Raw genomic sequence first — 17888 nt, 5'->3', positions numbered from 1 at the left:
CATTATAGAAAAACACCAAGAACATCATTTTTGGTTTCACTTGCTCTATTTTTTGTACATTGCAAAGGCTGTTCATATCCCTCTTCACCTCATTTATGCTTTCTGTTCTACCCAAACTCGCCCCCCAGAAATGAAAACAAAAAAAATAGTAAGCTTTGTGATTCACAGTGGGCAGTATCTCAGCGCCAATAAACCAACCAACCAACCAACCAGCCAACCAACCAACCAACCAACCAACCAACCCAATTTCTGCTTCTATTTAAAAGTTTTTTTTTTTTTTCTAAAGCAAAATATATTTCCACGAACACCGAGTATGCTGGCCGTGCCGGTGCCTCCCTCGCCAGCTCCCGCCCCGCCTGCCCAGTGGGCGCGGGTGGCCCCAACACACGCCTTACGCCTTACTTTATTCTCAGTTGTATGAAACTTTGGCCATCTTCACCACTTAAAAAAGCTCTTTATTAAAAATAAAACAGAAACCCGCTCAATGCTAAGTTTAAAATCTTTTCCTCATGCCCCGCTTGCCCCGCTCTGCCCGGCCCCTGGCCTGCTGACCTTCGCTTACTGCCCTGGGGCAGATCTCAAAAAGGCTCCGCGGGGCCGCCCCTGCTCCCACCGTGGCTCTGCGGGCGCGGGGCTGGGACGCGGGGTCCCACGGGGCCGCTGGGCGGGGGGCGTCCAGTCCCAGCCGTCAGCCTTGGGCGGCCGGGAACAGCGCATCCCGCGGCCATCCCACCCCATAGCGTGGGGACTGCGAGAGGAGGAGGCAACCTCGCACTGGAAGTCTCTAGAAACATTTACAAAAAAATACAAGGAAATGAATTTATAAAACCTTTTAGTGGGTGGGAAGGAGGAGGGGGAAGAAGGAGAGGGAAATTGCACTATGACCAAGCAATATAATTAAAAAAACAAAACCAAAACCAAAACAAAACCAACAAAACAAAAGGATTTCAAAAAGAGACCTCGCAGAATTTGACAGATAAAGCTAGTGTTAAATTGTTAACTTGTATCACATAATCAAAAAACAGAACAAACAAAAAAATTTCTATATGATACAGACAGAGTAACATACAACAGTTAAATGGCAAAAAATATATATATATATATTTCATAGAATTACAAACAAGATAAAATAATGGAAAAACAAAACTGTACAACTTTAGAATTTAAAAAATGTTCATCTCAAACACGGGGAGAAATACAAGAACTTTCGTTAAAAGAAAACAGTTTGTTAAAACAGCAAACGCATTTTGTGTACTTGTTTTCATTTTTGACACCTTATGCTACAACTGGATACTGGTAGGAATATTAGATGGTACTCTCTTTAGTATCGTCTACTTAAAAAACAATTAAAAAAGGAATTTGCACTGTGCATTAGCCTAGTTAGAAATATGTACAACAGTTCAGGATCTAGTCTTTCATCAAACTAAAACCAAAAATCTGTAAAAATAAAAGAGTCCCGCTAAAAAATGAAACCCACGTTCGTCTCTCAGGATGCTCCAGTCTCTTGCAGAGTCGATGAGCGGCTTCAGCCTTGGGAGGAGAAGCCCGAAGGCGGCGGGAGGAACCTGCGTTCACAGTCTTCGAAGTTCCCTTTGAAGCAGAAGGAGGATGAGGATGACAGGGAGAAGGCTCTCACACTTTCAGGGAAGAGGAAACGGGGGGGGGGAAAGGAGACCGTTTCTGTTGACATTTGGCTACGGAAGTGAAAGCAAGCATCTATTTGTCTCCAGAATCTACATTTTAGCAGCACAAAGTTTTCCTTTCAAAGTCCAGACCACAAAAGACGTGTGAGTGCGTGCGTGCGTGCGTGCGTGTATGTCGGCGTGTTTTCCACAAACAGGAGCACAGAGATCAACATCAGCACAAATGCCTCACATAGAGCCTCTTTCTGTGCGTCGCTATCTGCGTCTCTGGGCACTCACTGCTCAGGCTGCCTAGCACAGGGACACAACTTCAAAATTGAAACCTGCCTTTTGGTATGCTGGATTTTCGTTAAGAGTTGTCTCTCTGCTTGCAGAAGAAGCACAGATAACAACCTGGGTACTTTTTTTTATTCTTTATTTAAACTTAGACTTGTTTGTTTAAATCAGAAACAAATTCTCAAGTAAAAAGAATCCTTTTTGCTCATTCTGCACCAGTGGTGAAAGGGTATGTCTTTGGATTTTATTTAAAGCATGAATTTTCTTTAGAGAAAAAAAATGTAACAAAAACTATTTTTTTTTTCAAAAGAAGGAACAGAGTGCAGCCTAATTACACAAACAGAAACAAATGCGTATAGTTAGGAACAGAGTCTTTGAAGCATTTACAAAATGAGGAAAAGAAGAGGAAAAAAAACTGGAAAAATGGAAAATAAGAAAGAGATAAGTGCACAAGGGTAACAGACATAGGTAAACTGTATGTATACGCCTTAAAAAGTTTCAAACCCCCAACAAAAAATATTCTGCAAGGGATCCTACTGACCCCCCAAAACCCTTTGAACTTCTTTCTTTAGTTTTTATAAAATAATTATGCAACCACCCTCTAAGAAATGAAGGTAGCAACCATAAGTGGAAGATTACAGGATGGGGAAAACGGGGAGTAAAGGTACAAAGGGAAGAAAAGCTTAGGCGAGTCAATGGATTGCAATCTATCTGGCTAGGAATGAACAAGACAACATCAAATGAGAAGCCGTCAGCTGGACCATACAAAAGCTAAATGTACACAAAAGGGTTTTTTCTTTTAAATCTACCATACTGCTTCAGTTCATTTCCAATGCAACAATCTACTCAACACCAAAAATGGTCATATCTATCATAAATACAGAAAGTCAGTTGTTTTAAAACTTATTTTTTAAGCTCCGAGTCCTCAACACTCTTTGTGGTTTATTTTTTTCTGAAAAGTGGGAGTGCTTAACTTTTCCCCTTGAAATTGGCTTCAGCAGAAAAGCTACCCTTAAAATCCCCGAAAAGCTAAAGCAGTTCACATTGATTTTCTCTTGAATACTTTCTGCCCATTTTAAATTAACAAAAAAACAAACAAACGAACAGAAAAAAAAAACAAAAACAAAAACCCAACCTCTTCTGGAACGAAAACAAAACAAAACAAAAAACCCAAAAACAAACAAAAGAAATTATATATATATATATAAAACAATGATTCTGAAAACAGAACAAAGTGTGAGCGATTGACCTGAGAATAAAAAGACATTACATTTCTTTTTTCTTTTAGCAAGCCATTGGTATCTGAATGCTAAGATAGCAAGAAATTTAAAACTGTAACAAGGTGGGCTGCTTTCCCATACAGTGCATGCCGGCCTCTGCTGTGCTATCGACGTGGGGCGTTATTGAAAAGGGGCAATATACAAGGGGCTTAAGCTCCGAAGACAGTAAGGAGGCAGCACGGGCTTTTGTCTCCCAGACCAACAGTACCTTCAAAAGGACAAATGTAACAGATTTTTTTTTTTAAGTTTTATTTTATTAAAAGGAAAGGAAAAAAGAAATGTAAAACCCACCGGCATCGTTATATGGGAAAACAACCCACGCTTTTTCTTTTTTCTTTTTTCTTTTTTTGGTTAGAAGCTTTGGAATTGCAGTTAGTCTATTTTTGAAATTGGTTTGTTATTAACTTTTTTATTTAAATTTTCATTGTTCATCTTCAAAGCTTACAATCTGAAGGTGTCCATTCCTACGCTAGCTAGACCACTGTCCTTAGGGCAGCCGGGGTCCCGGGGCCCCTCCGCCGGGCTCGCCGGTCCATCTGACTTTTGGCTAAGATCCGTGTCAGACTCCTCCGAATAGTCGTCTGTTGGCATCGAGGGCTGAACCCCTGAGGTGCTGCATGAACTTGAGGTAACCGTTGAAGATGAGGAGAGAGGAGGGAAAGGCGGCGGCGGCGGCTTCCCCGGCGGGGCGCGGGGGGCTGCCGGGGGCCAGGGCTTTCTGGAGGCGTGGGGGGAAGCCGGGGGAGGCCGGGGGGGCGGGGGGCTGTCGTTTGAGTGAGCGGCCGACTGCGAGGTAGATGCGGTGCTGGGGTCGGGGGGGCAGGCAGAGTGAGGTAATAGACTGGGGTGCTCTTTGGCGTTTCTTGCTGCTCTTGTGATTGTTCGGTGTTTGTGCGGGGCTGACTCGAGATGCTGACTGAGGGCTTCGTCCCCACACACCGTGCTCTCGCACGCCACGCACTGGTACGAGCCGCTGCCCTGGCCGCTGCCGGTGGGCACGTGAAGCACCATCTCTTGCAGGTTCGCCATGGACTGGCCGAAGAAGCAGAGGGACTTCAGGTGGTCGCTGGCCGCCTCCTGGTCGCCGAAGCCCGCCTGGCACTTGCGGCAGACCAGCTTGTACTGCACCTTCGGGACGATGAAGGGGTCGCAGAGGGAGTCCGCGCCCTTGCCTTCCGCTTCGGGCTCTTCTGGGGGTTTGGGCAGGAGGGGGGACACCTCGCGGGGTGCATTCTTCTGCTCTTCTTGCTTGGGGGGTTCTTTGGCAGGGTCTTTGTCCGGGGTGGCAGCCCCCGTGGGGACGGGGGTTTGGCTTCCTTTGGGCTGCTGCGCTTTCTGCTGCTGCTGCTGCTGCTGCTGCTGCTGCTGCTGCTGCTGCGCTTGCCGCTGCTGCTGCTGCAATGCCTCCTGCAGACTCTGCTGGTATTGCTGGTACTGCTGCAGCAGGGAGCCGGGGGACAGCCCCAGCAGCGCCTGCGACAGTGCAGGGCTGTAGGGGAAGAGCCCCTCCATCCCATACATGGGCTGCAGGTACCCGCTCTGCAGGGCGCCAGGGATCTGCGGGGCGTAGTAGGGGGAAAACCCAGGTACGAAGTAGGGCAGGAACTGGCTCGTCAGCAAGGTGGTGGGGTCCGAATTCAGGGCGGCCTGCAGTGCCTGCAGCTGGGCAGGCTCCACCGCATACTCCATGGCAGGCAGCGGGGCCGAGAGGGCACCTGCCGGCGCCTCCCCCTTCTCCTTCTTGGGCCCTGGCAGGGGGTCCCCCTTCCCCTTGGGTGCCTTTTCCTTCTCTTTTGCCTTCTCGCTCTCCTTCTCCTTGCGCTGTGGCGGGGGCGGCTGCTGCTGCTGCGGCTGTGGGGTTGTTGCCGGCGGCTGCTGCGGGGCCACGGCCGCCGTGGCTTGTGCCGGAGTGGGCGAGCTCAGAGCGGCTGGGGGCTGCTTATTTGGTAATCCAGAGGTGGGGAGTCCGGGTGAAGGGACGCTTGTGCTGGGTAGGCCCATCAGGTTGGGTTTGGGAGAAGTTAAAGCTGCAAGAGGGAGGAGAGAGAGGTGAGGAGTCAATGTAGGGCAGGTGGCAAGCACAAAGCAGGGTGACCCCAGGACACCCCACGAGTGCCCCCGCACTCCCTCCTCCATGCAGGGGCAGTGACTAACCACCAGCCCTGTGCTGCGTGGCTCGTGCTGGGGCGCCTGGACGCCAGCCCCGCTTCCCCTGGGCACGGGGATGCCCGAACCCCTGGTGCCTGTCCTGAGGGGCCGTGCCTTTCAGCCCTGTCACCCACGGCCATGCAGTGCCGAGCACCTGACGGCCGCCCATGATGCTTCAGGTGAGACGGTGTTACCATCTTCCACTTCACGTTAGCTAGTTAGTGCTGGATTATGAAAATACTTAAAACGTATGCGAAGGAGTGGGGCAGGGGAAATGGAAAGGAGGAAGGTGGGGAATGCCAGAGGGGTGCAGAGAAGGGATGTGTTCCTCATCCTGTTTTCTCTCCTAGTTCATCAGCTTGCACTTCCCCGGGGAAGAGCTGCAGCTGCCAGCTTCTGTGTGCTCCTAATGCTTGGCAAAATCGACTGCTCTACAGTTGGAAAACACTGGCTAAGGAGATGTTGTCGTAAGAAGAGCTACCAAGGATAAAGCCTGATGTGTCCCTCAGTACTCTAGATTCTTGCACTGCCCCTTACTGGGCGAGGACGGACGGACAGACATCTGCCATGACCCATCAGTGGCGAGCTGCTGATGAGCTCCCGCGGCTCAGGGCGAGAGCAGCCGGCAGCCACGGGGCTGTTTTCCCTCTGCAGATGGCAGAGGGACACCCGAGTGACCTCAGGGCTGGGGCAGCTGAGGGCATTTGGTGAGGGAACAAAGCGGATGTGCGGGAAGGCTGATGAGGAGCCTGAGGTGGCTCAAGGGTAGAAGGTGCTTTGGAGAAGGGCTGCTGGATGAGAGCTGGTGCTGAGAGCGGCTAGGCACCCGGGCAGGGGACTGGTGTGTGGGAACCCAGGTGGCTCCTGGAGAGCAGCTGGGCTTCCCTGGCAAGATGCCTCTCCGCTCCCCCGGGTCCCTGGGTGCCCACTTTCCCTTCCTGTGGCTGAAAGCAGGACAGCCCAACCACGTCTCTCTTGTGATGCACAGATGCAGGGTGACAGCAAACCAGAAAATACTGCCTTTTCAAAAATGAGTCAGTTATTCACAACCTGCTCTAGGTGGCCCTGCCTGAGCAGGGTGTTTGGACCAGGTGACCTCCAGAGGTTCTTTTCAACCTAATTTATTCTGTGATTCTGTAAACCAAGGAGAGAAAACCTCCACATATCACAGAGAGCTGAACAGATGCAAATGTCCTGAAGAAACTACTCAACGCAAACAATGCACCTGACTTTCTTGTATAACTTCAGCCAGACTTTCTAGCTGTTGTCCCCTGTACAGTGGAGTTATTCCAGTCTCCTGGACTCATTCTCTTCAGATTAAACTTCACTCCTTTCCTGGAATGCAGTTCATTCAGTAACTATGGGTGCCACTGAATATGTACTGCTCAGAATACAGAGAAGGAACAACCACTTTGCAGCACCATGTGCTGAGTAGCAGTTGGCAGCAAAGTGGGGCACAGCAGTCTTCAAATCCTGGCTGCACGACACCCTAGTATAAACAGTACATTTGTCTATGGTGTTGCATTCACCCACTGGCTTTGGAGACCTGCATGCAGAGCTGGCCTCCTGAGTAAAGTGGAGGGGACAAAACCGATGTGGCTCTGCAGAGGACAGCCTGGTAAAGGAAGCGAGCAGCAGGGCTTGAGGAAGAGGCAGGATAAGAGCCCTGGAGAATTCAGTGATGACTGAAGCAAAGCCCTTCTGAAACCTGCAACTGCTCTTGATGCTGTATTGAGACAATAGTGATTTGTAAAGGTATGAAGTGAGCCTCGACGCGGCAGCCTTATAGATTTCAGATAAGGGGATATTATGGATAGATGCCATTGAAACTGATGTTCCCGAGTTGAACAGTCCCTGAGAGGTTCAAGCACAGGAGCAGCAGCTAATTCATAACATTCCTGGATGCACAGCCTTATCTGTTTCGACAGGCTTTGAGCTGAGATGGCCTGACCTTTGGAGCTTTATCTAAAGGCCACAAATAGTCTGTTTGACTTTCTAAATAGCTTAGTCCTGTCTAGGCAGTCACTGATTACTCTTAACATTCATAGTATGTAGCCCCATCTCCCCAAGATGCATACTGATCTTTGGAGAAAAATAAAGGCAACATATATATTGAAGCACAAAAAAGTAATTGTAGATCTTGTTATAAACTTGGGGTACTAAGTAAACAGCACAGAGCTGATCTGTGATAGGCTGACAATATAATTTGCCAAAGAAATCATTTTGGCTTACTTCTGGCCACTGAACCAAGATCTTCTGTCGGAAAAAAATAGCATGAAAATGTCCTGGCACACAAAGATCCCCATCAGGCACATGCCTAAGACTACACTCAAGGAGCAGGAATGGCCAGCAGCCCCAGACAGAAGAACATCTCACAGCAACTGTTTTAAAAGATGGTTTAATTACAATGGACTATCCTACACCTATAGTCAAGAACTATTTTATCTACTCGGGGTGGGGTGGGGGTGGAAGGAATCCTGTAACTATGCAAAAAAGCCTTGCAGAGGCCCTAACTCCTAATAGAAAACTTTTCCACATAAACTTACTCCGATCTCTTCTGCTTCTGACATGAACACCAGCAACCACACTACAAGGTAATTCCCTCTGCTGCTCCAGTGGAGAGAAGGATTTTGACTCCAAGAGCGTGGATCATATTTGGAAAGGCCAGAACCCAACTCTTTTCCATTTGCCAGCAGAAGATACTTCAGAGATGACTAGTTGTGGAGACAAAGGTGAACAGAGCCTTTTCCCAGGGGATAGAAGGATGCCTGTTTTGAGTCATGGGTCTTTAATGCTCTCTTTAGGATATTATACCCAATGTCACTGTAACAACCTACTAACTTCAGTGATGTGATACTAACTAGTGATGTGATTTATAGTGAACAACTCTGCAACCAGACCCCCTAGCAAATGTCAGATAAGCTGTTCCAAGTTCAACCTAGCTGCTCAAGGCAGCTATTTTTTTTTTTACTAAGATTTTGATTTGCTCATCCAAAGATTTACCTCCTGCATGACAAATGAAGAAGGCAATTTGATTAATATGACGCTATCATGTTACCTGGCAGCATCAGCACTCAGTTCTTCAATCTGTTGAAAAAAGAACTTAAGAAATGGCCTGCTGACAAAAAGCATCAGAAAGTCTTTTTGAAGACTGGTATCACTCCAGTTTCTGATTAAGAAGCCAGGAAGATGCTTAGATAATATTTATACTTTATACCATGGATTATAACTCATCATTAGCCAATTAGTTCAGTACAGTAAAAGAAAGTTATTGTTTCTGGACATTCTTTAATAGCGTTAGATCAGTATCAGTGCAGTATAGAAAACAAAGGTGCATACTGGCATATGCTGTAGCAGGACCACGCATGACAGTGTTTTCCATCTGAGACAGACTCAGCCTGTTGCTGAGACAGGACACTAGAATCAGTTCTTGGGATATCTTTGCAAATGCAGAGTGACCCTGGTGAGAGGCAACTTAAATAGGTATCATCAGAACTAAACAGAGAAGTCTGCCAACTGAAAGCAGGTCTCCTAGAGAACATCAATTAACTCTGTCACGAGTTGCGATTCAGATGCAAGCATATCCTTGGGATGCCACAGATGCAGCAGGGGAGAAATAATCCTTGAATCAACTTTTCTAAGTCTAGTGTACTGAATAGTACATTCTACTGACAGTATTTGCTATACATCATATACTTTCCAGCCCTCCACCAGGTACAAGGGAAAAGAGCATCCTGAAAAGACAAAGTCCAATATCTGGAATTAGGCCATCCAAAGGACTATGCCAAATTTCATTGTTATGTAGTATTGTTAAGAAATATCCTATTAAAACACAAAGTAGATTTATCCTATGAATACACTGTTGTTGGTTGAGAAGGTATTTACAGACAGTGCCCAGCTCATAGCTCAAAAACAACCCACCACCCCATCAGGATTTGTCCTGGAGGTCACTATAAGGGCGTTACATAAAGATGCTCCAGATTCTGTCACCACTACTACCAGGCACATTACATTTTCCCTGGAAACAGTTCAGAATTACTGAAAACTTGGGACGGCACTGCATAAACTGAATTTAATATCAAAAGGAAAGATATAATGAACAATGCATTCAGTACATTAGTCCTTTTCACGTTCTATTTGATAAATCCTCTATTTTCCATTTCCTTGAAGGTGCATCAGAATTTTAAGTCTGTGCTAGCAAAACATAGATATGCAACATTGCTCAATTTCAGATTTTGCTGGAAAAACTGAATTCAGGAATTACAGATAGAACACCTGATGCCTATTTGCTCTCAAGTAAACATGCTTAACTAAAGGGCCAAGTATCCTATTACCGGTCATTCTGAAGGGAACATCCACTTGTGCTAAAGATGCATCAAGTTAAGCTGTGTCTCTGGGTAGTATGGTAACATCCATACCCACCTGTGTTGGATGGAGTGAAGCCTGGTAAGGATGGGCTGTTGAGGCCTGGGAGCAAGACTGGAGGGATGCCCTGTAGTGCTGGGTACGCAGCAGGAAGGTTAAGAGTTTGCAGAGGGGTGTTATCAAACATGCCCTGCTGTTGAGCTGCCAGACCAAGAACCTCATTGGCTTTTTTGATCCGGTCCAGCTCTTGCTGAGCCATCAACTGACGTACAGTAGCTGGGTCAAAATACTCCTTTTCCTTATCCAACTGGCTTCCAATGGTTTCTTTAACTTTGGAGATATGCTGTTGAGAGAAGATATGGTCACGTACAGACAGTCGAGCGCTGTACTTGATGCCACACAAAGTGCACTCTGTTTTGGGTCCCTCATAACTTGTTTGGTTTATACCAAAATGCTTGGCCATGCTGAGTTTGGACTTCTTCTCCTTTGCCCGAGCATTTTGGAACCAGACCTGAACAACTCTCTTTGGCAGTCCAATGTCATTGCCCAAGACCTCACACTCCAGCATGGTAGGTGTCCTGTAATCATTAAAGCATGACTTAAGAACTTTTAGCTGGAGATTAGTCATCTGAGTGCGAAAGCGTTTCTGTCCGGGCCGATCCCCACTCTCCCCAGACTTGCTGGCTGAACCACTTGCACCAGGGCTGGGTGAGCAGGGATCTGCAAGGCTGGATGTTTCACTATAGTCCACAGTACCTTCATTATCGTACTCTTTGCTGTAAAAGCTGGGAGCTGGGCTGACCAGGCCAGAAGACAGACGATCTTCATATTCAGACATTGCTATCATGGCAGCTTTTGTGAGACCTTCACTGGGTCCTGATGCAGATTTGGTTTCAGTTGCAATCCCTGTTGCACTATCATTGTCTGCATTCCCTTCGTCTCCTGTTGTAGTGTCTGTGATTGCAGTGTTGACAGAAGAGCAGTCATCATTGTCCAGCTTTGTCTGGTCAAAGCTCAGGTTGACCGAGGACATGGAGGGACTCTCAAAGTCTTCTATCCCTTCCACCTTGATGGAGGATGGACTCAGCAGAGTCCGAGGTGACAGTTCCATGCTCTTGTTCACTGGGGAGAGAGGAACACTCTGACCGTCACTGCTAGTTGGTGGCATGTGGGAAAAGCTTGCTCCATCAAAGATGTCTCCCTTCATCTGGAGTCCCCCATCGCAATCTAAGAGCATAGCAGACAACGTCAAGTTGTATCCGGCTCTCTTGGCCTCATGCCAGTGGCGGGATCGGATGTGAGCTTCAAGAGCTGTCTTTGCTTTAAAGAGAGCCCGGCAGAATGGACAACGTCTATGGGCTTGGGCAGGCCCTACAGCTCTGAACTGTCCCTTCCTTTCCCGCGCACGGGTGTTCTGAAACCAAACTTGTACAACACGTTTCTTCAAGCCCACTTCATGTGCAATGTGATCCAACATTTTCCGTGTGGGGTTGGAGTCAAGCAAGTATTTCTGATAAAGAATTTCCAGCTGCTCTGGGGTAATTGTTGTCCGTAGACGTTTATCCCTTTGAGGTTCTTCTCCTCCAGTCCCACTGTCATTTTCTCCAGGGCTTGCACTGGCCTTTTCCTCCAGCTTTCTCTTCAGTGTGTTCATTGTGGATGTTGGAGTTGATGGAGAAGTAGCGGAGCTTGCTGGAATCTGTGGTAATGTACCAGATAGCAGCTGGCTCGCAAGTAGTGGATTACTGGGATCAAAAAGCATGAAAGGCATATCCAGCGTTCTGTCCAGGAACGGGGGGTGAATAAACTGGTTTTGTGCACTCAGAAAATGAAGCTGCTGATGCTCCTGCCAATGCTCAAAGGAAGGAAATGCCAGCTTACACTGGTCACACTGGTATGGGATTAGCTGAGGAGGTAGGTTTGCCAGCTGTTGAGGGGTGGATGTGTGAATGGGTTTGAGGGAGAGATGTGACAGCTGAGATGGACTTGGGCTTGACTGTGACAAAGAACACTGAGGGGGCTGAGGAGGGGGAGGTGGCTGTTGTAATGAAGAGGGGGAGGATAACTGTGAAATCTTTTGGTGTGCTGAATTTGTCTTTTGTTCTCCTTGGTCCTGTTGCTGCTGGGACTCTTGCTTTGGTTGCACTTGCTTCTCTTGAGTTTGGTTTTGCTGTGTACTTGGAGGTTCAGACTGCTTTGGTTTCTCATCTGTAGCTTCTACTTTAGAGCTATAGGTGGAGGAATCGTCTGCCTCTGCTGTGAGCTGCAGAAAAGCTGAGGAGGTTGCATTAGCTGAAGACGTAGGTGTGCTGTAAGCTTGTGAGGGCATTGGCGTGCTGCAGGAGGAACTGGTTGGAGTCAAGAGCTCCATTGCATCCATAGAGTCTTCATTCTGGCTATCATCCTGTCCATCTTCATCCTCATCTTTGTAACAAAGTTTTTTCTGGTGTTTAATGAGATCAAAAATGCGCTGAAAGACTAGACTGCACTTTTTGCATTGGTAGTTCAAGTTGCTTGTTCTAATGTACCTGTCATTTGTAAGCTCCCGCCGTTCTCCATCTTTGCCTTCTCCCTGATTCTCATAGTTTTTCCTAGCTTTTTGACGGGCATTCTGGAACCACACCACTATGACACGTGTTGGGAGGTTCAGCAAGTTAGAAAGCTGCTCAAATTCATCATCCTTTGGATAAGCATTGGCATCAAAGAAGTCCTGCAGGACTCTGAGTTGGTAGTCAGTAAAGCGTGTCCGGGAGGATCGCTTGCTTCCCCAGTACTCCTGCTTTTGAGGTTCTGGAGAAGGAGGCCGTGAGTCTATCTTCAGCTCTTCCAGGCTGGTAATGGGAGGATTACTGAAATTGTATGGGGAATCCTTGTTGCGCTGGCGTTCTTTGAAAAGAGTGTTTCTAAACCAGTGCTTGATCACTTTCTGGGGTAACCCAGATTTGTCCGCCATCTCTTTGATCTGTTCCTCACTTGGGGAATTGTTAATATCAAAATACTGCCGAAGAACTCTGAGTTGGTCATCAGTGATTCGTGTCCGTGGCCTCTTGTTCTGCTGCTGCTGGAGAAGGCTAGGGTTGAGCTGATGCTGGTATAACTGGGCCAAGTCGGCAGGCAGAGGGTCTACAGGACCAAGCTGGGGTGGCAGCTGAGCAGGTAATGTTTGTAGTGGCATGGTTTGCATCATAAGTGGTGAAAAGATGGGGAGCTCCATTGGCATGGAGAGCTGAGTGAGTGGCACAGATGGCTGGGCTGGTGCAATCGTAGGAGAGGTAATTGGTGGGGCAGAAGTAGGAATGGTAGGAGTAGAAGCTGGCTGAGGAGGTGCTGGAGGGAGTGGAGGTGGGGGCGGTGGAGGTGGTGGTGGTGGCTCTGGGGTCTGAGGCCGCAGTGGGTACAGTTTGTCATAGTGTTCTCTGTACTGTTTGGCAAATCTCTCTAATTGCTTAAAGGGAAAGTAATGTTGGTGAACATGCTCTTGGTGGCTCTTCAGGATGAGGATATTTGAAAAGAACTTGCCACATGTATCACACTCTAGCTTTTCCAAGTTCTCACCTTGCTCTGTCTTCCCATTTTTCTTCTGCACCTTCTGCTTGTTTTCATTATACTGAATGACAAGCTCAAAGCCAAAATTTTCTAGCAAGGCTTTTGTGGCATTCCCTCTTGCATCAGATGCAATACGTGGAGGCAGTAAGGAGGGCTCCGAATTGCTGCCTGGTACAAAGTCCTTCTTGTCTTTGGGCTTTAAGTTATCAGACAAAGACTCCTTAGATGCTGCATTATTGTCTCCCCTCTCTGCACCTTCCCTTTCCCGTGGGGTTTCTTTTTCTTTCTCCTTCACTACAGATTTATTTTTCTTCTCTGGGTGCTGGCTCTGCTGTATAAGGACATGAGGTTGTGACAAGGACAGCTGACCTTGCTGCTGTTGTAAGAGCTGTGGATGGCTCTGCTGAGGGAGCTGAACTTGGGCCTTCAGGTCCTCCAGCAAACTCGGACCTGTGCCAGTCAGTGTTAGAGCACCACTGGTGACAGGCAAGCTAACTTCTGGATTGAGCTGGAACTCGGCACTGGGGATGTAGAAAGGAAACAAAAGATGCTGCTGTTGTTGAAGCTGCAGAAGGGTCTCAGTGGTCATTGGAAAGTGCGGCAAAAGTGCTGGGTTGAATAGCTGAGATTGCAGGAGAGCAGCTTGTTGCTGCAGTTCTTGTTGCAGGTGGGCCTGGACTTGAGCCTGGGCCTGTGCCAAGGTCTGAGCTTGTTGCTGCTGCTGCTGCTGCTGCTGCTGTTGCTGCTGCTGCTGTTGCTGCTGCTGCTGCTGCTGCCTGGATGCAATCATGTCTGCCAGCTTCTTTCGGTTTACCTCTTTGGGCTCAGAAGGGGAGGAGATATTAGTGCTAACAGGGTTACCTATGGGAGCAATTCCCAAGCTGTCGCTGGATACCTGGTTGAGCAGGCTGGGAATGGGAGTTGTGCCCGAATTACTTGTGTTGGTAGTTGTAAAAGTATTATTGTTGCTAGTGCTCACTGGGCTTGGTGTGGATGAACCCAAAGAGAGACTGCTGCTGCTGCTATTGCCAGCTCCGTTACTACTGCCACTGCCCCCAGCTGCCTCTAGCTTGGCAGCGCGAGCCTTGGTTTGGTGCAGGACAGACCTCATGTGGATCTCCAAGGTAGAGCTCTGGCTATAGGCCACGTTACAGGTGTTACACTTAAAGGGTTTGTTGTCTGGGCTGCTAGTAGGTTCAGGCTGCCCAGTAGCAGACTCTTGGAGGGCTCTTTTCAGTTTATGCAGATGAGAAACTGAATTGTAATGGACCAGGAGAATGTTCTTTTGTGTGAAAGATTCCTTGCAGACTGTGCATTTGTAAGGGCGAGATGGATCTAGGAATTTCTCCATAGTGAAGTTAGGGCCCTTCCTGAAGGGTAAGGCTCGTTTTGGTTCTGAGCCAGAGTCCTCTTGTACTGACCCTGAATCACTACCTGTCGGGCTCTGCTTATCTTCCAAGTCGCTCTCTTCCTCCTTATCTTCCTCAACTATTATAGTGTGGTCTTCTGCAAGCGAAGGATCGCCCATAGCAAGAAGGTCCCCGTTGACCAAAAGACCACCATATAGCTGCTGAATGTCGGCCTCACTCAGCTCCAGATGGCTGGTTTCCAAGTGCTTCTTCAAGGCCTGGAAGGTTCGGAAGCTGCGCTGGCAGAGGCAGCACATGGTGGCCGCTCGGATAACATGGTACTGCGAGTGGAGCTGCAGCTTCTCGATGGTTTTGAATGCCAGGCTGCACTGGTTGCAACGGTACTTGTAGACGTGGCGATCAGACACTGGCAGCTGCGGCCGCTTTGCGTGAACTTCATTGAAATGTGTCTGCAGGGCTGCTGAGCTCTTGAACACCTGGTTGCACCCCTTCTTCCAGCAGAGGAAACCAGAGTCGTCCCGGGCAGAGCTCTGATCGGCTGCAACAGGTTTGGGATCGCTGCTGTGCTCTGCACCTTCTGATGGCAAAAGACTCTTTCCTGAGTCCTCAGAGATCTCTGTGAAAACAAAATCACAACAAAACTGGAAATTACACCAGTGCACAAGGGCTGATCAACACCATTTTTTGCCCCAACTAGGTCATTTTTTTTTTCTCTGCAAGACAAATAGGTATTTCCAACATTTCTCCTCTACCTTCACTCATTTATTTTAATACCAGCCCATTAACCCTCATCATGGACCATTACATAAACCTACACAATTTACTTTCTTGTTCACTTTGAGTATCTGAGAATCATTCACACATACACATTCCCCTACTACATTTCTCACCTTTAATTCTCCCTTTTAAGCAAAGGCTGTCCAGCCACCTATCTGTCTTTGCTGTTTTTCTTTGATGTCCTGCCTAATTTCCAGCAAGATTTCTCCAACTGAACTTAATATTTGAGTCTTGGTCCCATCAAAGCTAAAAACAGGAATGAAATTCGGGTCCTGCTAGCAGCAGCTCAAAGGAAGTTGTTTGAGGGAGGAAGGGAGAAGAAAGAACAAGCACTCGGTGCACTGCCAGTTTTCTGGGACCTAACAGCACAGTTCCGCCAGAAGAGTGTGGTAAGGGTGGAGGCCAAAGAGGGGATCCCAGCATCCAGTAAAGCATTAGCTTTCCTGCCTATGCCAGTGCTGTCCCACCAGCATCACTGCCTTGGGGCTGTCTGCCTGAAAGGAAGCAAGGGCTGTCTTCATTACCACATTCCCTACAGACTTTCCAGGAGGGCACAGAAGGAAGACCAACATTGTTTCCCTGCCAAGTTTAAGACCAGACACTTCTGCTCGTGCAGAAAGATGTTCTTGGGATGTTCTCACATCACGCTACAAAGCCAGGACTAAACAGCCGTTGATTTACATCCATGCCTTCATAACACAGCATGGCAATGAAAAAGGCAGAGGAGGTTTGGGCTGGATAAGCACTGCAGCAGCTGAAACCTGCCCAATGTACGTACTTGAGCTACGATGGCAGCAGAGGTGTTAGTACAGTCTGTGGCCAGCAGCAGCAACCCTTGTGGTTTCTCTACCAATTCTCTAAGCCCTCTTACCACCTCTCCTTTTTGCTGCTTCCATCTGGTCTTCTCCTTTGTAAGGAGAATTTCCACAACCTCCATGTGAATTGCAATGGTGTGTGAGCCATGCTCATCAGCTCTGAGCTGCACTGCTCTGCCCCACTGCAGAGACACCGGGGGCACTGTCCTGTTTGTGGTACAGGTAAGGGAAGACTGCTCTGCCATGTGCTGGCCAACTGTGGTCCTCAGGACATAGCTGGGTACGTGGAGATTGCCCAGGAGGAGATGTCCCTGGACACAGTCCCCAGCCAGGTGACAGGAGCTGGGGGACTGGTGGGACCCGTGGACCTCACTAACCCGCACTCACCAGGCTGCTTCCCCAGCTCCTCGGTGGTGGAGTTCCCATCTTTCTCTGGAGTGGCTGCTGGCAGAAACATGCTGCTGGGCATCATCACCTCAGGTGTTGTCACCTGGAGACAGGGAAGTAGGGATGTAGGGAAAAGAAAAGCAGAGGGAAATATTTTTAACATCTTCAGTAGCAAAATTAGACACCAGTATTGTAAAGTCAGAGGCGTCACTTTTCATAGCTCACTGAAGACTCATGTTTATTAGACAAAGCTCACATCAGTCAAAAGTGTTTCTACAGTTACATTCTGGACATAATTAGCAGTGCACACTTGAAGAATAATCTTATTATTAATATTTTTCCTTTATGTAGAATTCAGACTTTGATCACTGACAATGTTTTGTCATGGGCTGTGAAACTTCTTGTGCAACCAATTAGGTAGATAAGTTGAAAGGCCCACCTTAAGCTGCTGAAAACATAATAAGGCCCCTAATTAAATCATACCTCGTAAAGTACACTGTAATCTTGAACTAGGGAGCATTGCAGCACTGTTTTCAAAGTGTATCGATGCAGGAAAAGGAGGGGCATGAGAAAGAAAAGTACAAATAAGGAGAGAGGTGACAAAGGAAAGGATGAATAAGGAAAGACTAAAAAGACAGCAAATTGTCTGTGAAATGAAAAGCTATTGGTAACCCTTTCCTTGCTCTGACTGCTGTGTTTCCTTCACCTCTCTTCAAGTGTTTGTCTAGAACCTGCACCATCATTACCACTGCAGTACTTGAGTACCAACATTTTTGAAGAGCTGGAGATTTTGTGTGCTTCAGCTAGAGATGCTCCTTGAAAGAGTCAAATGCTTACACTCATCTTTTTCTGGAAAACCATGTTTCTTTGAGTTTATCCTGTCACACACACCAAGTACAAACCACCTAGCTACCAGGCTGTGTGTGGCTGTTATTGGTTGTAGGACAATGAATGCCCTTTTAACCTTCCATGGTCAGTATCTCACAACAACCGAAAAGCTGCCCCACAGTCGTTGTCTCAGACAAACCTGCGTCACTGCGACCATTCGTGCTGTATTCAAGCGCATGGTGCCAGAACTGGTTATGTGCCTGTGGCAAGCAAAGACACCTCCACAGCTCTGCCTGCTCCCCTGCTGCTGGTGCTCAAGGAGCATCCCCTCTCACCAGCATGATGGTACTTGGAGAAACAGAAACCAACACTGACTTGCAACGCTTACAGTGCTTGTGCTCCCAACCTCTGACTGCTGGAATAGTGACGCAGAAACAAGCACTCCTAGACAGG

At 47.7% G+C, this 17888-nt stretch overlaps 1 protein-coding gene across 14 annotated transcripts in view; it reads right to left on the bottom strand.

Annotated features, from left to right (window-relative positions):
- Window positions 1–815: 815 nt before the first annotated feature.
- Window positions 816–17888, bottom strand: part of ZFHX3 (zinc finger homeobox 3) — a 623242-nt gene continuing 606169 nt past the window's right edge. For all 14 annotated transcript variants that reach the window (XM_083851816.1, XM_083851809.1, XM_083851814.1 and 11 more), the window contains 3 exons: window positions 16608–16710; window positions 9770–15244; window positions 816–5226 (listed from right to left, as the gene is read on the bottom strand). In XM_083851816.1, the coding sequence (XP_083707942.1) occupies window positions 3641–5226; window positions 9770–15244; window positions 16608–16710 (7164 nt within the window). In that variant the 3' untranslated portion in view covers window positions 816–3640. The remainder of the gene's footprint in view (window positions 5227–9769; window positions 15245–16607; window positions 16711–17888) is intronic.

Source organism: Anser anser (genome assembly GCF_964211835.1).
Source record: "Anser anser genome assembly, chromosome: 11".
Taxonomy (NCBI): domain Eukaryota; kingdom Metazoa; phylum Chordata; class Aves; order Anseriformes; family Anatidae; genus Anser; species Anser anser.
Note: the sequence above shows the minus strand (reverse complement) of the source record. Positions and strands in the feature narration are given on the sequence as shown.